The sequence below is a fragment of the Erpetoichthys calabaricus genome, chromosome 9, assembly GCF_900747795.2.
Source record: "Erpetoichthys calabaricus chromosome 9, fErpCal1.3, whole genome shotgun sequence".
In the NCBI taxonomy this organism is placed as follows: Eukaryota; Metazoa; Chordata; class Cladistia; order Polypteriformes; family Polypteridae; genus Erpetoichthys; species Erpetoichthys calabaricus.
In genome coordinates this window covers 136348530-136366840 of record NC_041402.2, presented here as the reverse complement: position 1 = coordinate 136366840, position 18311 = coordinate 136348530, and the positions used below count along the sequence as shown (strand labels likewise).

Genomic DNA, 18311 nt, shown 5'->3' with positions numbered 1-18311 from the left:
AGAAAATATTAAATTAAAGAGTGATAACAATGCAGGTATACAGACAGACAATAACTTTGAATAATGTTAACGTATACCCCCCCGGGTGGAATTAAAGAGTCGCATAGTGTGGGGGAGGAATGATCTCCCCAGTCTGTCAGTGGAGCAGGACAGTGACAGCAGTCTGTCGCTGAAACTGCTCCTCTGTCTGGAGATGATATTGTTTAGTGGATGCAGTGGATTCTCCATTATTGACAAGAGGCCTGCTCAGTGCCCGTTCCTCTGCCATGGATGTCAAACTGTCTAGCTCCGTGCCTACAATAGAGCCTGCCTTCCTCACCAGTTTGTCCAGGCGTGAGGCGTCCCTCTTCTTTATGCTGCTTCCCCAGCACACCACCACGTAGAAGAGGGCGCTCGCCATAACTGTCTGATAGAACATCTGCAGCATCTTTCTGCAGATGTTGAAGGACGCCAGCCTTCTAAGGAAGTATAGTCGGCTCTGTCCTTTCTTGCACGGAGCATCAGTATTGGCAGTCCAGTCCAATTTATCATCCAGCTGCACTCCCAGGTATTTATAGGTCTGTACCCTCTGCACACAGTCACCTCTGATGATCACGGGGTCCATGAGGGGCGTGGTCCACCTAAAATCAACCACCAGCTCCTTGGTTTTGCTGCTGTTCAGGTGTAGGTGGTTTGAGTCGCACCATTTAATAAAGTCCTTGATTAAGTCCCTATACTCCTCCTCCTGCCCACTCCTGATGCAGCCCACGATAGCAGTGTTGTCAGCGAACTTTTGCACGTGGCAGGACTCCGAGTTGTATTGGAAGTCCGATGTATATAGACTGAACAGGACCGGAGAAAGTACAGTCCCCTGTGGCGTTCCTGTGTTGCTGACCACAATGTCAGACCTGCAGTTCCCGAGACGCACATACTGAGGTCTGTCTGTAAGATAGTCCACGATCCATGCCACCAGGTATGAATCTACTCCCATCTCTGTCAGCTTGTCCCTAAGGAGCAGAGGTTGGATGGTGTTGAAGGCGCTAGAGAAGTCCAGAAACACGATTCTTACAGCACCACTGCCTTTTTCCAAGTGGGAGAGGGATCGGTGTAGCATGTAGATGATGGCATCCTCCGCTCCCACCTTTTTCCTCGTTTGCAAAATACAGATGGTCGAGGGCATGACGAACCTGTGGCCTCAGGTGGTGAAGCAGCATACACTATGGTTTTCATCACATGCGACGTCAGAGTGACAGGCCTGAAGTCATTCAGCTCACTAGGACGTGATACCTTTGGGACTGGGGTGATGCAAGATGTTTTCCAAAGCCTCGGGATTCTCCCCTGTTCCAGGCTCAGGTTGAAGATGCGCTGTAGAGGACTCCCCAGCTCCAACGCACAGGCCTTCAGCAGTCGTGGCGATACTCCATCTGGACCCGCTGCTTTGCTGGCACAAGGTCTCCTCAGCTCTCTGCTTACCTGGGCTGCTGTAATTGTGGGTTGGGGTAGACTCTCTCCTATGCTGGTATGAGCAGAATGATGGGTGGAGGGTGCAGTACTTCAAGGTGAGTGGGTTAGGATGGTCAAACCTGTTTTTAAAAAAAAAAAAAAATTGTTCATCTAATTTGCTCTCTCCACATCTCTCTCGATGGTGGCACCCCGCTTCGAGCTGCAGCCAGTGATGATCTCCATCCCATCCCACACTTCCTTCATGCTGTTATTCTGCAACTTCTGCTCCAGCTTTCTCCTGTACTGCTCCTTCGCCGCCCTGAGCTGGACTCGGAGTTCCTTCTGCACGCGCTTGAGCTCATGCTGATCACCGCCTTTAAAAGCCCTTTTCTTCTGGTTCAAAAGGCCCTTGATGTCACTTGTAATCCATGGCTTGTTGTTAGCATAGTAGCATACTGTTCTTACTGGAACTACAATGTCCATACAGAAGTTGATGTAGTCAGTAGTGCAGTCAACAACCTCCTCAATGTTTTCAGTATAAGATCCCTGCAATATATCCCAGTCCGTAGTTCCAAAGCAGTCTCTCGGTGCCTGCTCTGCCTCAGGGGACCACTTCCTGAATGAGCATGTGGTTGTAGGTAGCTCCCTCACTCTTGGTTTGTAGTGAGGCTGAAGCAGAACCAGGTTATGATCTGCTTTCCCAAGTGCAGCGGAGTGGCACTGTATGCGTCTTTAGTGTTTGTATACAGTAGGTCAATAGTCCTATTTCCCCGGGTATTACAATCCACATACTGGGAGAAGGCAGGTAACGTTTTGTCCAGCGTTACATGGTTGAAGTCTCCAGTGATTAGCACAAGTGCCTCGGGGTGTTGTGTTTGTAATTTAGCAACAGCGGAGTGGATGATATCACCCACTATCTCCACGTCCGCCCGAGGAGGGATGTATACAATGATAACAATGACGTGTCCAAACTTTCTGGGCAAGTAATAGGGACGCAGACTTACGGCCAACAGTTCGATGTCCCTGCAGCAAGTGGAGATTTTAACGTTAACATGTCCAGAGTTGCACCATCTTGTATTGACATAGAGTGTAAGTCCTCCTCCTTTCTGCTTCCCGCAGGTATTTGCGTCTCTGTCCGCTCTAATTGTGCTAAACCCGGGTAGCTCCATGTTGGCATCTGGGATGTTACTTGTTAGCCACGTTTCACTAAAACACAACAAACTGCATTCTCTGTAGGTCCTGACATTTTTCACCAGCACAGCCAGTTCGTCGATTTTATTTGGTAGTGAGTTCACATTTCCCAGGATCACAGAAGGCACCGAAAGTTTGTAGCACCACTTTCTCGCTAAACGCTTGGCTTTTATCTTAGTACCGACTCTGCTGCCATGATACGACCTTCTTACCTCGTCAGGTAAATAGGGAACCACACCGGCACGGGCATTTGTTCTCGGCGCTTGAAGTTGACTACTTGAATAGACGAGTCTCTGCGTGTAAAAATCCATGTCAAGTAGTAATAAGTGTCCAGGGAACGAGTCCACATAAAAGAAAGTGCTAGGAGTTAACAGTGAAATAGAGAAAAAGGTAGAAAAATAAAGTTGTACACGGAGCTGCTGGAATAGCTGCCACTTGCGGCGGCGCCCAAGTCATAGAAAAAAAAAAAATATATATATATATTAGTTAAAATTTCTAGACGTTTCAGACCCTCATGAAGGCAGGGGCTGCAGGGCTTTTCTAGCAGTCCCTGTAACAGAGGCTGCTTTATCAGGAACAGTTGGATGAATAGTGAGGGTCTGTGTGCTGACTTTTTAAATGGCAATTGCTTAGCTTTATTGAGAACAAAGTGGTCCAGCAGCTGTTTGTCTTGGTTTTGTTTTGGGAATGAAATCTGCTCAGACCCTATTGGAATAAAATCTTAAATCTTTGCTCAATTTGCAGATAGTGCTGGATTGCCAATTCTCCCTTAATGAATAATCTGTTGTCCTAACTTTACAAATCACTGCTTCTATATCATCTTATCTCACTCCACTAGAGGAAATGTAGCCCATCTATGATAACACAGTAGAAAAAGGACATCCTGTTTTACTTAAAATTCAAAGAATTAAGAACAGTTTTAAAATCTTTTTGGAATATGTCAGTTTTTTCTTTATGTTGACCTTGGTTAACTACTGTGAACGTGCAGAGTTGCTGAAAATGTTTTTGGATATTTGTTTTTTGAGTGATTATTTCATTTTAAAACGTTTTTCTGGTTCTGCATATTAGATGGTTAGGGAAGAAGATATTTCATCTGAAAACCAAGTAGTGTGGAGGATGACCCGGACACAGACAGACGGAGAGCATTTTAAAGTCCACCACACGTTTATTGTACACTATTATTTACACTTATCGTGAGCACAACCCGGTGCCACGCACCAATCAGCCCTTAGTCCATGGCCACACAACACAATGCCTTCAGTCTCTCAGGTCCGCCTCCATTCCTCTCCACCGAGCTCCGTCCTACTCTTCCCGATTCTTGCCCCTGACTGGAGGGAGGCAGCCCCTTTTATTCACCCCGGAAGGACTCCAGGTGCATCCTGAGGGTTTCCGTAGCCACACCCCTGTGTGGCGGAAGCTCTGGCTGTACATCCGGAAGTCCTCCTGGTGTCCACAATCCTCTTCCCCCCCAGCACTTCTGGGTGTGGCGGAAGTACTCAGGTCCAGGGCTCCCAAGGCATCGGGGCTCCCCCTGGCGGTGACCACGGGCCCCTACAGGGTAGAGCTTCCAAGCTCTGTACCCGTGGCCCCCACAGCAACCAGGGAGGACGCCCCTTCGTGTTCTGGAGGAGGCCCAAGCCCTCCTCCGGTTCTCCTGGGCATCCCATCCAGGCACGAACCCCAGCCGGGTGCCCCACTAGTTATTGTATATCTCTGATATGTATACATTGTATTGTATATTTCTTTTTTTATTTTATGTATGCTATTTTTTGTGTGTTTCTTCTTGTGCTTTTATGTCACTGTCACAATTCTCAGGAGGCATTGCAGTAAGGATTTAATTTTACTATGTACACATAACAATAAACTTGATTTAACGTACTAAAAATTTTAAGTGAATTCTTCCTCCTCCTCATCTTGATTTTTTTCCCCCACTTCTGTCTGGGGTGGATGTACTTGAATCAGCCTTCCCCAAACAGCTTGGTTCTGTACCTCAAGTACTTCTCCTTCAGATATTTTTACTTTATCAATCTATCTCCACTTTCTCTTCCCCTGTACTTCGATTCCCATCACTCTTTTACCCACATATTCATTGCCTCTCTTCATCACATCTCCATACCACTTATTTTTTGTACTTTCTTGGATATCTCTCCCACTTTTGTTGTACCTCTGATTATCTCATTTCTTATTCTGTTCATTTTTGTAACTCCACACATTCCTCTTAACTTCTTCTCCGGTGCTTCCACTGTTGCCCATGTCTCAGCTCCATTCATCATAACTGATCTTACTACTGTCTTAAAATCTTACCCTTCAAGCCTACACTTCACCTTAATTCTTTGATCACACAATTCTCCTGATACCTTCTTCCAATTGTTCTATCCACACTGCACTCTGAGGGTTATCTCTCTGTGAAGTTTTCCATCTCAGGCTACCACTGACCCTTGGTATTTAAAAGTATCCACTCTTCTCAATAGTTCTCCCTGCAGGCTAATGTCTGAGTTGTGACCATCATTAAACCTCATATATTCAGTCGTCTTCCTATTTATCTTCATCTTCTATCTTCCAAAGCCCTTCTCCATTCTTACAACTTCCTCTCCACTTTCTCTATTCTGGTGCTACACAACACAATGTCATCAGCACAAAGCGTGCACCAGGGGGATTTGTCATTTATCCCCCTCATCCATATCCTGGACAATCCTCACATACCTCTCCTTACTCTCTCATGCACTTCTAGACCTCTTTACATGGCACTATATCAAAAGACTTCTCCAAATCCATAAACACTATATACAAACCCATCTGTTTTTCTCAGTGCTTCTGTATGAGCTGTCTCAAAGTCAATCCAATCTGTGCGTTACGCAGTTTGATTAATTTTTAAAGTAATGAATGCTTAATTTAATGAAATAAAAATACTGCATTTTCTCATCAGCACTGGGTGTAAAGCAAGAAGCACATATCTATGGGGCTCATTTGCACAGAAGAGTTTGCTGCGTGCAATCCGTTAAGTGAAAAATTTTGTTTAGCTTTTATCCAGTTATTTGTGCTAGATATATTGAAACACTGTGATGGGACTACATAGCGGCCAGTGTCCATAACACAAATCATCAGGGCCTCATGTTGGAAATCTAAAAAGGAGGGATTGGTATTTACTTCAGAGCATATGATGGACTTCATTTAAGAAAATTTATCACAGGCTTCATACTTGCTTTTTAGATTCATGGTGGTCTAAGATGATGTTCAACTGTTTTTGTGCAGTTTAATTATGTTGAGAAAGGAGAACTTCAGAAGATCACTTGCTGTCTACACAGTGTCTTGGTAAAGCACCTGTTTAGCACAGGACTGTAAAGCACTATACAATGTGGCGGATGCTGAGAATAATACTGGGACACCGCTGCTTACTGTTCAGGGTTTTCTTATATACATTGTGGTGTATATGTTACAGCCAAAACCTGAAATCGGCCAAATCGGGAAATGGCCAATGTCTCTGTAAATTGACCGGCCAATATCCCAATTTTGGGATTTGGCCAGCCAGTTTGCGAAATGGCATTGGCCAAAGTCGGAAGAAAAAGTCATCAGCAATTTGTTGTGCACTTAGTAGTGCATTTGCATCAAGCGTAGCCTTGGTGGCTCTTGTTCAGAAAGTGGATGCCACTTGGTTGTTTCACAATAATTAAGATTAGGTATTTAAGTAGATTTCACATTTCTGTTATAGTTTTAGCCCTAAAATAGTGACTTAACATCAGGGACCTATTTTAACCTTAAGGTTAGTGTTTGGGCAAGGGGAAGGCTGTCTCAAGTGGCGTCCGCTTTCTGAACAAGACCTGCCTTGAGCAGTTTCTCGTGCAGAATGGAAAACTCACTTCTGAATCTGCATCTTCACACCTTGAGCAGACAGTCTTACATCAGCGCATCGGATTTTGGCCAGGGAGTTCTTGCCATTTCGCGCAATGGCCAGCCAAAGTGGCATATACACTGGTCATTTCTAGTAATTCAGACTTTGGCCACACCTCGCGGCCAATATGCAAAACAGCCAGCCAATTCGGGAACTGGCTGAACTAAGGGTTTTGGCTGTAACATATACAGTATAACACTTGCTGCCTTAGAAAGGAATACAATTGTATTGAAGACCTCAGCCATTCCACAGTCACTTTTCTCCCACTTTCCTTCAGGCAAATACTACTGACAATATTGTTACTAGCATCTTAAAAGGCAGTCTTTATACACACATCTTAAGGTTACTAGGTGTGTGTGTGTGTATTTTGTACATAATTATGCTGTATGCATGTATTGTACTCTGTTACTATCTCCAGTCAAATGGAGATATGCAAGTAAAACTGTGCACATTTAGACAAACTGGTAGCTGACCTTAAGTTTTTAAGGGAAAATAGCCGTATACTGCAAGGTTTTGTTATTTTTTTTTTGTTTTTTTTTGTTTTTTTCAGAAAGCTAGATTCAGTTAAAACTTAAGTGTGATTTTTTTTTTCCAGCATTGTCGGTATAAAGAGATTTAATTGAACCATAATTTGTCATGAGTCATAAATTGGTGGTTACCTGTAATTATCGGTTTCTAAGGTCATTATTGTTGCGTGTTCAGAGTACAGTAAAATTCTTCCTTGCACGTTGTGTTGTGTTACATGTTGATTACAACTCTCTAGTGCAGGGGTGTCAAACTCCAGGCCTGGAGGACCGTAGTGGCTGCTGGTTTTCATTCTGACCCTTTTTCCTAATCATTGAGCAGTTTTCACTGCTAATTAACTTCTTTTCCCTTCATTTTAACAGCCCTGTTTTTAAGGATTCAGTGCTCTTAATTGATTATTTTCTTCATTAAATGGCAGCTAAACAGAAATGAGATGTGAAACAAGCCAACAGTTGACCAACTTAATTGGGTCTTCAAACTCCAACCTCTTTTTTAATGAGAAGCCGATTGTTGCTGTTAATTAAGCTTATTTAATTCCATGGCTCATTGCTGCTTTCATTTTGTCACAGCAGACATTTTTAAAACTGTTGATTTTCTGTTTTTCTTAAGAACATAATCAAAATGTTTTGGGGACCTGAGAGATCAATCTTACCGAGACCTTCAGCTTTCTTTATTTTCAGATATTGTGTGATGGGCACAGGTGAGCTGGTCATGTGGCGGCTTATTTTGTGTCTCATTATTGTTTGGCTGCTCATTAAGGAAAAAGAAACTACTAAGGGACCCGAGTCAAGTTAATTAAAATTAAGGCAGAAGAAGTTAATTAGCAGCAAAAACTGGTCACTAAAACCTGCAGCCACTGCGGCCCTCCAGGACTGGAGTTTGACACCCGTGCTCTAGTGCCACAGTTAGTGAGTATACTGCCTTAAAACATCTGTCTTCCTTACCCAAAAATCTCAGAACATATTTTTCATTACCTGTGCAAGTCAAATCCAATAAGACCTCAAAACATGTATTTAAAACATGGCAAATTTACTAAGATTTTATTCTAGAAGCAAATGACCGAACAGAGCAGGATTTTTGTCACAATTACTTTTCTGTTGCAGATGGAGCTTGAAAGAGCAAAAACCCAACTGAAGTCGATGCTGATGATGAATCTTGAATCTCGGCCTATCATCTTTGAGGACGTAGGGAGGCAGGTGTTGGCCACTGGCAAGAGAAAGCTACCTCAGGAACTTTGTGATTTAATCAGTATGTACTCACCTTCAATTCTCTGTCAGGAACAGTAAATGTGTAGTGTTACACTCAGAATGTAGCATAGTTGTACAGTATAAAGACTCTGTGGGCTTAATATCATTTTGAGTTTGCAATCATTAGTAACTTGACCCCTTAAAGGACTATTCCACATAAAAAATATAATTTTGGGGTGGAGTATTCCTTTATGTTACCCCAGTTAGTTTGAAGTGGTAGACAAAAAATAATCTCATGTTTTCAAGTAGACTAGAGAGAAGAAAGTTTGATATAATAGAAGCCAATAGTGAACAATGCTGTACAACGAGAAACGATGTGAGAAATGTCAGTGGAAAATCAAAAAACAAACAAACAAATTACCTTGCATTACTCATGTCCTATAATACATGTTAAGCAAAAAAAAGTGCAATTCAGAGGAATTCAATTCAGTGGATATAAAAAGTCTACACAGCCTTGCCAAAATCGCAGGTTTTTGTGCAATAAAAAAATGAAATCAACAGAAACCCTGTTAGAACTTATTCCACCTTTGTTGCAATCTATACAAAAAAGATGAAAACAAATCAAACTGTTTATAGTGACAAAGGGGGGAAAAAATCGTACAAAAGCTGTTGCATTAGTGTGCACAACCCCTAAACTAATACTTAGTTGAAGCACCTTTTAATTTTATTCCAGCGCTCAGTCATTTTGTGTAAGAGTCTTATCAGTTTGGCACATCTGGACTTGGCGATTTTTGCCAACTCCTCCTTTTAAAAAAAATTCCAAATCTGTCAAGTTACAAGGACTTCTCCTGTACACAACTCTCTTCAGGTCACCCCACAGATTTTTAATTGGATTAAGGTCTGGGCCATTCCAGAACATTGATCCTCCTTTGATGAAGCCATTGGTTTGTTGATTTTGATGTATGCTTTGGGTCAATGTCATGCTGAAAGGTGAAGTTCCTTTTTATCTTCATGTTCCTAGCAAATGCTTGAAAGTTTGTGCCAAAATAGACTGACATTTTGAGCTATTCATGATTCCATCCACCTTGACAAAAGCTCCAATTCCAGCTGAAGAAAGGCAGCCCCAAAGCATGATGCTGCCTCCACCATGCTTCACTGTGGGTATGGTGTTCTTTTAATGATATGCTGTGTTATTTTTGCGCCAAACATACCTTTTGGAATTATGGCCAAATAGGCCAACCTTGGTCTCAGCAGACAATAATACATTTATCCACGTGGGCGTGGGAGACTGGGTGTACCTTTTAACAAAGTTTAGCTAGGCTTAGTTGGTTTTCTTTTGTGAGAGAAGGCTTTCATCTTGCTCCCCTACCCCATGACTCAGACATTTGAAGAATACGACTGATTCTTGTCACATGTATGGAACAGCTGGTACTTACCAGGTAATCCTGCAGCTCCTTTAATGTTGCTGCAGGCTTGTTGGCGGCCTCCCCGACCAGTTTTCTCCTTGTCTTCCTTCTTTAGTCTTGGAGGGACATCCCGATATTGGTAGAGTCACTGAGCCATATTTTCACTGTGCCCCATGGGATGTTTAATGCTTTGGATACTTTTTTGTGCCTCGTCCTGATTAATGACCTTTCAATGATGAGATCCCGTTCATATTTTAAGTTTTTTGCGGATCATGGCTTTTGGAGTATGTTGCAACCAAGAGGATATCAGAATAACCCTACAGGAACAGCCAAACTTTATCTGAGCTCAATCCGCGCCACTTTAATTGATGTCGGGTGTATATGAACTACTACTTGAGATGAGACTTGTTGTGATTGGTTGATTCTGAACACAGCCACATCTTGGTTATTACAGGCTGTGCATACGAATGTAACCCGGTTTGTGTGTGATTTTTTTTTTTTTTTTTTTTCACTAAACCACCGATTGCCTGAATTTTTTTTGTCTCCTTCTTTGTATAGATTGCAATTTTGCAATTAAGGTGGAGTAAGTTCTGACAGGATTTATCCTGGTTTCATTTTTTTTATTACACAAAATCTACAATTTTGGCAGGAGTATGTAGACTTTTTATATGCGCTGTATAGGTTAACCTGCTTACTAAGGAGAAATCAACAATATAGAATAAGTAGAAAAATTTGAGGAAAAATAAAGTCAGTAGGTAAGTCTACAAGTTGTAAAAAAATACAGAAAAAAAGAGAAATAATCCGAGTTAAATGGAGTGAATATTATGAGCACAATTTACTGCTGGCAGTATCTGCCTTGTAGGTGTAGCGAGTTCCTCCAAACATAAGATGAGGAGCCCGGCACATACGAGGACCTCCTACTCTTATTAAGAGACTAATTATATCAGGTTTGGAAATACATGGAACCTTAGCCCTAATTTTATCTGTTTTGATGGAGATGTCCTTTATGAACTGCAAAAAATAACCACCAGACCAATTAAGTCGATTAACAAACAAGAGTACAGGGTAGGATTCAAAAGTAATGAGCCTTTGTTCAAAAAGACAAATTTATTGAGCAAATCGGTACAACTAATTAATAGTCTTCAAAATAGGCACCTCCTGCATCAATACACTTTTGTAGGCAGCTTTTCTATGACTTGAAGGCGTCCACGTAGGCCTGTTCCGGGATGGCTGCAAGGGCTGCCTTGACATTTGCTTGGATGTCCTCGATCGAGTCGAAGCGTTTTCCTTTCAGAGCTGATTTTAAGCGCGAAAACAAGAAGAAGTCAGAAGGCGACACGTCCGGACTGTAGGGAGGCTGGGGGACCACCGGAACGTTCACCCGGGCCAGGTAGGTGCTCACGATGAAGGCGGTGTGGCTGGGCGCGTTATCGTGGTGAAGCTTCTAGCTGTCCTTGATGTCCCTTCGCTTGCGCGCGATGCTTCTTTTCAGGACTTCCAAGTAGTAGGCAGCATTCATGGTCTGTCCTTGCGGGACAAACTCGTAGTGGATGATCCCCTTCACTCCGAAGAAGGCAATGAGCATGGTCTTCGTCTTCAACGCGTACCGTTGCTCTAACGAACTTTCCATTCCACCGTGTAACGCACTACCGCACAGGGGTTCCCGTCAAGGCCGGAGCGATAGGAGCTCCGTTGCGTTGTGAAGCCAACACCCACTGTCGCCGTCGTTGGCAAGTGAGGCGCGCGGCGAGGTACGTTCGTGTCAGAACAAAATGAGGCTCATTACTTTTGAATCCTACCCTGTATATATTATGAAAATCCAAACAGAACTATAAACATATTCCCCTTTAGAAAATCCTACACAAAAAAACTGAACAAGTAAACAGAGATTAATTAATATGACCATACACCTGAACCATCTTTTTATAATGCACTAAACAGAAAAACGTCAAAACAGAAAAGGAAATGACAAAAAAAAAGAAATCCGGCTACTTAAAGGCAGCACAGACATGGATATACACACAGAGAGAGAGGTTAGGAGCACACGCTGATACAGCGCACTGCTGCACCCACCACACAACAAACCAACTCAGCATCCCAGATTAGGACCCGAGTGCAGCCATGCACTCTCGCCACACTCCGCAGCACACTAGTTCAGATGGAATAGCGGTGGCTTTTATGGTGGCTGGAGTGCCAATTCTGCCCCCAACCCCGAGGTTTTTCCCTGCAGGTTGGAGGGCCCACATGCAGGGCAGGATGCGGATTGACGTCATACCCAGGACGGAGCATTTGCAGGTTAAAGACCTTGCTCAAGGGGCCCAACGTAGTAGAGTCACTTTTGGTGTTTTTTATGGGATTTGAACTGGCAACCTTTCCAATTACTAGCGCAGACCCCTAGCCTCAGAGCCACCACTCCACCTCGCTCTATTTTTCGTTAGCTTTCCACCTTATACTGAATTGTTGATTTATCATTATTAAGCAGGTTAATGAATATATCATTTAAATTGCACATTTTTTTGTTCTTTCATACTGTATTTTACGTAACAAGAAAACACTTTTCTCAGCTACCACTACAAACCATATGGGAGCACATGATATTTTTTTTAAAATATCACTTTTGGGTGGTGTGTACCTTTAACAGGTTCTGAGTCATTCAATTTATTACGTAAAACCAAGTTAGAGGCTTACTTCTGGTGTTTGAATGTCAATAGTAAGTTTAGAGAGTTGACGAGGCTGAGATTGTCCTGCACTTTTTGCCTTTTTAAAAACTAAAAGTAATGTGACTTTTTTTCCCCCCCGTTATATTATTGATGAGTAACGCTTTCTTGTTTTCTCCCCTTGAAGACAGAGTTACTGCTGCTGATATCAAAAGAGTCACCACAAAGATGCTCCGCAGTAAGCCCGCAGTAGCTGCACTGGGAGACCTGAGTGAACTGCCAACTTATGAACACATCCAAGCCGCACTGTCTAGTAAAGATGGACGCTTACCCAGAATATATCGGCTTTTCCGATAGAGTGCACTGTGGGACATTAACTGAAATGTGGGTAGTGTTTTTGCCATGTTATACACAACAGTCGAGATGTATAATGTACTAAAAACACAAAACAGTGGTCTCCGCCTAGCAGTTGCCCCACAAGCGCTGGGCCTACTGAATGCACAATTTTATATCAAAGCTGTGTGCTTCTTTTCTGTTTGGCCAATTATTTGGAGCACTTTTGGCAACTGTGGACAGTCACAGTGCAGTAACGGGCCTCTTGCTCATTCTCTGCAACTAAATTAAGTCTCTCATTTATGTTGCTGATGTAATTTGCAGTCCCTGAAACCAACATTTCTTGCGTACATCAACTGCAACAGCCATTACCCCCCCATGTTGTTTGTGTTCCACCGATTGCCAGCTCCTATCAGGTGTTTTCAGAAAGACTGGAAATGTAATTAGGTTGACTTTGTGTAGGTTGTTGTGCTGAAATTTGAAACGGATTGATTCAAACGATCTGCTGATGCTTTTGCTGTCTTATAGGAGACGGTAATCGGGTTAAGTGGTCTGCCATGCAGTTGGGACGAGCAGATCATTTTTAACTAGCAACCCTGGACGCTTTCACTTGTGCAGAGCCATGGCAAAGATTTGTGGGTTACTACGACGTCTAAAATCAAATTTCTGCCCAACAGCATGATGGATAAAACATTTTGCACAATTGTTGTTTCAAAGTGGGTATCTGAAGTGTGAGACCTCCGGGCACTGCCCTGTCACGCTTCCCTCTTGCTGTAAGGGTATCCTAAATGTGCCCGTTTATGTTCAGTTAGTGTGCATCTCTTTAAGGATCAGGGTCTGATCATTTTAGCTCCTTGCCATGATGCAAATAAATAAGTGTATGCATTAGTGTTAAAACACTGCCATCTTAAACAGCAACTGTTTTGAATTTCATTAAAGGAATGTTTATTTTTAATTGGAGCATAAAAATTAAATGTCTTATTTAAAAAAAAAAAAAAAAAAAGTCTGAATTTACTTAAGAGACTCATTGTTGTGGTGGTATAGTGAAAGGATTGTCAATTACTGAATCCAAGGGAGGCCTGTTTCAGAACAGTATGTTGGCAAGTCTTGTCCAGCTAGTGCTTTCCAGAGAATTTTTATTTCCACAAAACACTCTCAATTGTTACAATTACACACACACAAGTGGTTTTGTGTGCGCATTTTTATTGTTTTTATTCTGAAATTACAGAATTGTACTTCTGTGTGAAGACACAGGCTTGCTTGTTTTTCTCTTCGACTGAAGGGCCATTTCAGATCAGCACAGCACGTTGGCAAATCTTCTCTAGCCAGTGCTCTCCAGAGGGTTTTTATTTCCACAAAACATTTGATTATTACAGTTACTCACGCAAAACAGTCTTGTGTGAGCCTTTTAGAGTTGTGTCTGTATGCGGTGTATCTGTGTGAAGGTGCAATCTTTACAACACCAGTGTATTTTCCTCTTAGCTTCCTCGGTTGAATGTGTCCACATCCTGGCACCTGGAAATGAGTATGGAAAAATGTGGTGCATCGTATCTTTAAACTTGAAGTACATTAAAGCACCGAAAGATCTGTCTTTCAAAATTGCTTTCTTGCATGGCTTTGTCTTCACAGTTGTCTTAAATTAGATTGACAAACTAATTTGACAGAAGGCTTTTTAATGCAGTTTAGTCCTAATTATTAAGATTTTTATAGCCTAGATTTTGGAAAAAAAAGTTATTGTATCATTTTAACAAATTCAAGGTTAATGCAGGGAGATTTACTCGAAAGAGGCTCCGAATATTCTGTTGTAACTCCCGTCAGGATGAAGCAATCTGAACCAAAAGAATACGCTATATACCTTGACGTATGTGTAATCGATTGCTTTACATGTGATGCTGGAAATGGTTTCTGTTTTCTGCCAGACGCATTTCAACACGCCGCTCCATGTTCCTGTGAGGCTTGTTCTGATAGACTTTTCCTTTTGAGCATACCCCAAAGAAAGAAGTCTGGTGGTGTCAGATCCGCCGACCTTGGTGGCCAAAGCCCTTTTGAAATGAACCTGTTGCCGAAGAAGGACTCCATTTTTGCCATGCTGCTTGACGATGTGTGACACGTTGCTCCATTTTGCTGGAAGTAACCTTCCATTAACTCAAGATCATCCAGCTGATTCTGACATCGATTAAACTAAATGGTGTCCCAATAGGTCTGCACCATGAAGATGCGCTGCTCAATACTGTACACCATCATCCTAATGAGAAGTTGCAAACAAAGTTTAGATGTTGCAACGGCTGTCCAGCACCTGCCTCCTCGCTCCAACCCAGTGGCATCCCGGCTTGTTCAAAGCTCCATATACTGAGGAGCACATTGCACTTTGTTTTGTTCAGATTGCTTCATCCTTGCAAGAGTTATTACAAACTATTTGGGGCCTCTTAAGAATGAATCTCCCTGTATATTAAATCCTACTCGGACAGAATTAGACACCAGGAGGTGGTGGTAAAGTCAGCGCTTGAAGTGGGCCGATGTGCACTGGTACTTCCTACCGGCATTGCCCCGTTATGTATGCATACAGTCCGTTCGGACCATATTAGCAACCCTTATTCATAACCATATGCCTGTGTGCGCCTCCAAGGATGCCCCCCAACATGCTATTCGGTGTTAAGTTGTGCATATCCTATGAATCTTCGAACAAATCCGCCACCTCACCCATTTTTTCAGCGGGCACAACAAGCACAACACAGGCAGATCTTTTTTTTTTTCCCCTCTCTAAGCGCTGGGTAAAGTATTAATTAGATAGATAGATAGATACTTTATTAATCCCAATGGGAAATTAATTAATTAATTATTACTGGAGGATCTCTTAAATTTTTAGTCTCACATGAATTGCTCAACTGATGGAGTTTTCCCGACACGTTGGTTCACGTGGGTCTGCTTTAAACCTGGAATTATTTTGTAAAGACTTTTTATAGAAGGTAAAAAGCTCTGTAATGTTTGCACGTTCACGTCTCGGTAATCTATAAAAAGTTCAATTCAGACTGGACTAAATTTACAGAAGTCTGGTAATAATTACTCATTGATTCCTGGGATCAAACTAATTCCGTCAAAATAGGGCTTTATTCAAAGAAAATTTTGCTTGCAGTAATGATGGCTGCACGTACACCATATTTGTCAAAGCAATATTTGCAAATGGTAAATCTAATTGTAGATAGCACTTTGACACACACATACACGGTGAAGTACGCAGCTGCAGCCAGGACAGTTAACTAACTGTATTACGTATGTTAGCAATGTCTCCTCACAGCTTCTTGAGACTAACTGTGGATGGATGTTGGCTTGTTCATGGTCTCTGTGGAGATTGCATGTTCTCCTCTATCGCTGTGGCACTTCAGTTTTTCTGCCATGTCCCAGATACGGGCAGGTTAAGTTGACTGGCATCTTTAAATAAGCCTGGCACACCTGCGTATGCCAAGTGATGGTCTGACACCCCATGTACGGTTTGTTTCAGCCTCATAGCCATTACTGCTGGGATAGGCCGTTGCCCACCAAGATGATAACCTTGTAACAAAACTGGGTGTAGTGAATGGATAATGTGTGAAAGTGAAATGCAGGACCGTGCCACTCTGTTTGGCTTTACACAACGCTAGAGCATTCTTCACAAACCTGTTCGTCATCACAGTGAAAGCACACACACATTTCAAAGACTCAATCCAGTTTTAAGCCTCCCTAATATAATTCTGGATCACAAAATGTGCAAAGCTTCTCATCCCAGCAGCATCAAGTGCAAGGTAGGAACCGACCTTTGGAATGACAGATAAAAACCGAAACACTTGGGGAAAGACCCACATAGTCCATTAGTGGACTGGGATTCAAAACCCGCCACACTGAACGGTGAGGAGACAAAAAATACTAAATGTAACTAGCAATGACTTGACTTGAAATAAAATCACTTCATTAGAGGCCGTGGTGGTCTGCTGCCTTGTGCTAAACTATTTATTACCTTTTCTATTCCAGGCTTTGCTCACTTGGTGGAATATCAGCATTAAAGCCTACTCTCTGAGAGCAGTCCATACTAACAGGTTAGCCTTTATTTCCTGGTGTAGTCTTCTCTAGTACCCACATTTATTTTGTTTCCTGTTTCCCAATAAAGAGAGAAATAAAGAAAGAAAGGCACAAATGACATTTTGATTTACATTTTTATGTATAATAATTTATATAGTAGGCTGGTATTTTACAATGTCAAATAAGTACAAAAAGCTCCATAAAATGTAAAAAGAAATTCAACATCTCAGGCACTGACATGAATGGAATTAGCTTGACACACTTATCGAATGAAGAATAAATAACAAAACAGTAAGGAATGGTTGGTTCACCTTCTGCTGACAGATGTATTTTACAGGGACGCCAATCACAACATTTATTTACAAGAATTCTGATACAACGCTGCCGGCCAGGCAGCAGCACTGTACCAAACGCAACAAGCGTAAGACGGCGCCATGGAGTGGTTGAGGTGTTGCATGTTGACTCGACATGCAAGTAAGAATTTCACCGTACTCTACACACATGACAATACTACAAACGTTTGTACCGCTACATAATACCATACAATACTGAAATGCGCAGTTTCATAACTAGTCGTTCTTCTGTCACCTCCCTCAGTTACGTGTTGGTAGTACAGTGTAAGAAAATGGCTGACAGGAATGTGTCTCCAGCAGCGCATGTTGATCAGATGCTTTGTGAAGGAGGAGATCCCTGCAGCTGACATTCACTCACCTAGAGTGTTGATTTGTTGCACTTTAGTTGGACATTTAAGTAAGAATTTCAGTGTAGTTGCAACAATACTGTTACTGCTACTCGAAACTTGCATATAGACACAGCTGAATGAAAATGAAAAACCGATGTGCGCAATGGTGGTCATGCGATAAACTGCCTCTGGCAAGAGTGTAGAAAAAATAGACGTCACTTAACTCCGATGCTCCCATCTAATAGTCAGGGTTTGTTCTTGGACAATTGTGAGTTGCCTTTTGTGTGGCTGGAAAGAACTCCGTTACAATGAGATCTTCTAGAACTGGCGCTAAAATGCATTATTTTGGATGGGGAGTTTGTAGAAAACTAAGTAAGCTGAATATCCTAACAATCTTCATTGACTCGTGAGATTTAATATTCGGTTTACTTTTGGAACACTCTTTGCACAAACATCAATCTGTCTCCAGTCACTCTCTCTTTTATGTTTTGATTGTAGTTAAGTATGCATAGGGTGGTCCACATCTAATTATGCAACTTTTAATGCAATGCAGGAAAACAATGCAAAACAAAAGAATTGTTCGAAATATCTTGTAATAAACGAATGCAGGGCAAGTGCTGCCATCTATCGGCAACAAAAATAATGTTTTGTGAATTCTCTATGTAGTAAACTTAAGTTATAACGTAATGAAAATTGCATAATTAGATCTGGACCACCCTGTATTACTATCCTGCACTAATTTATGGCCAGCCGAGTTGAGGCCGTTCATACTTGTGGCCAATGATGTGTTTACTTTTATGACTGATTTCTGCAGTCCCACCACACTACACAAGCTTCCTCCCATGAAGTATCTCTGGCCTCAAAGTACCAGCAAATAAACAATTTTTCTTTGTGATGTAATGAACACCTTGAAGCACCAACACATGAGGGACGAGCATCCATGTTAAAGTGACAAGTAGTGACAAG

At 42.1% G+C, this 18311-nt stretch overlaps 1 protein-coding gene across 1 annotated transcript in view; it reads left to right on the top strand.

Annotated features, from left to right (window-relative positions):
• Positions 1-13565, top strand: part of pmpca (peptidase, mitochondrial processing subunit alpha) — a 48542-nt gene extending 34977 nt beyond the window's left edge. Inside the window, exons 12-13 of the mRNA XM_028810210.2 lie at positions 8131-8275; positions 12465-13565. Coding sequence (XP_028666043.1) covers positions 8131-8275; positions 12465-12634 — 315 coding nt within the window. The 3' untranslated portion in view covers positions 12635-13565. The remainder of the gene's footprint in view (positions 1-8130; positions 8276-12464) is intronic.
• The last annotated feature ends 4746 nt before the right edge of the window (positions 13566-18311 follow it).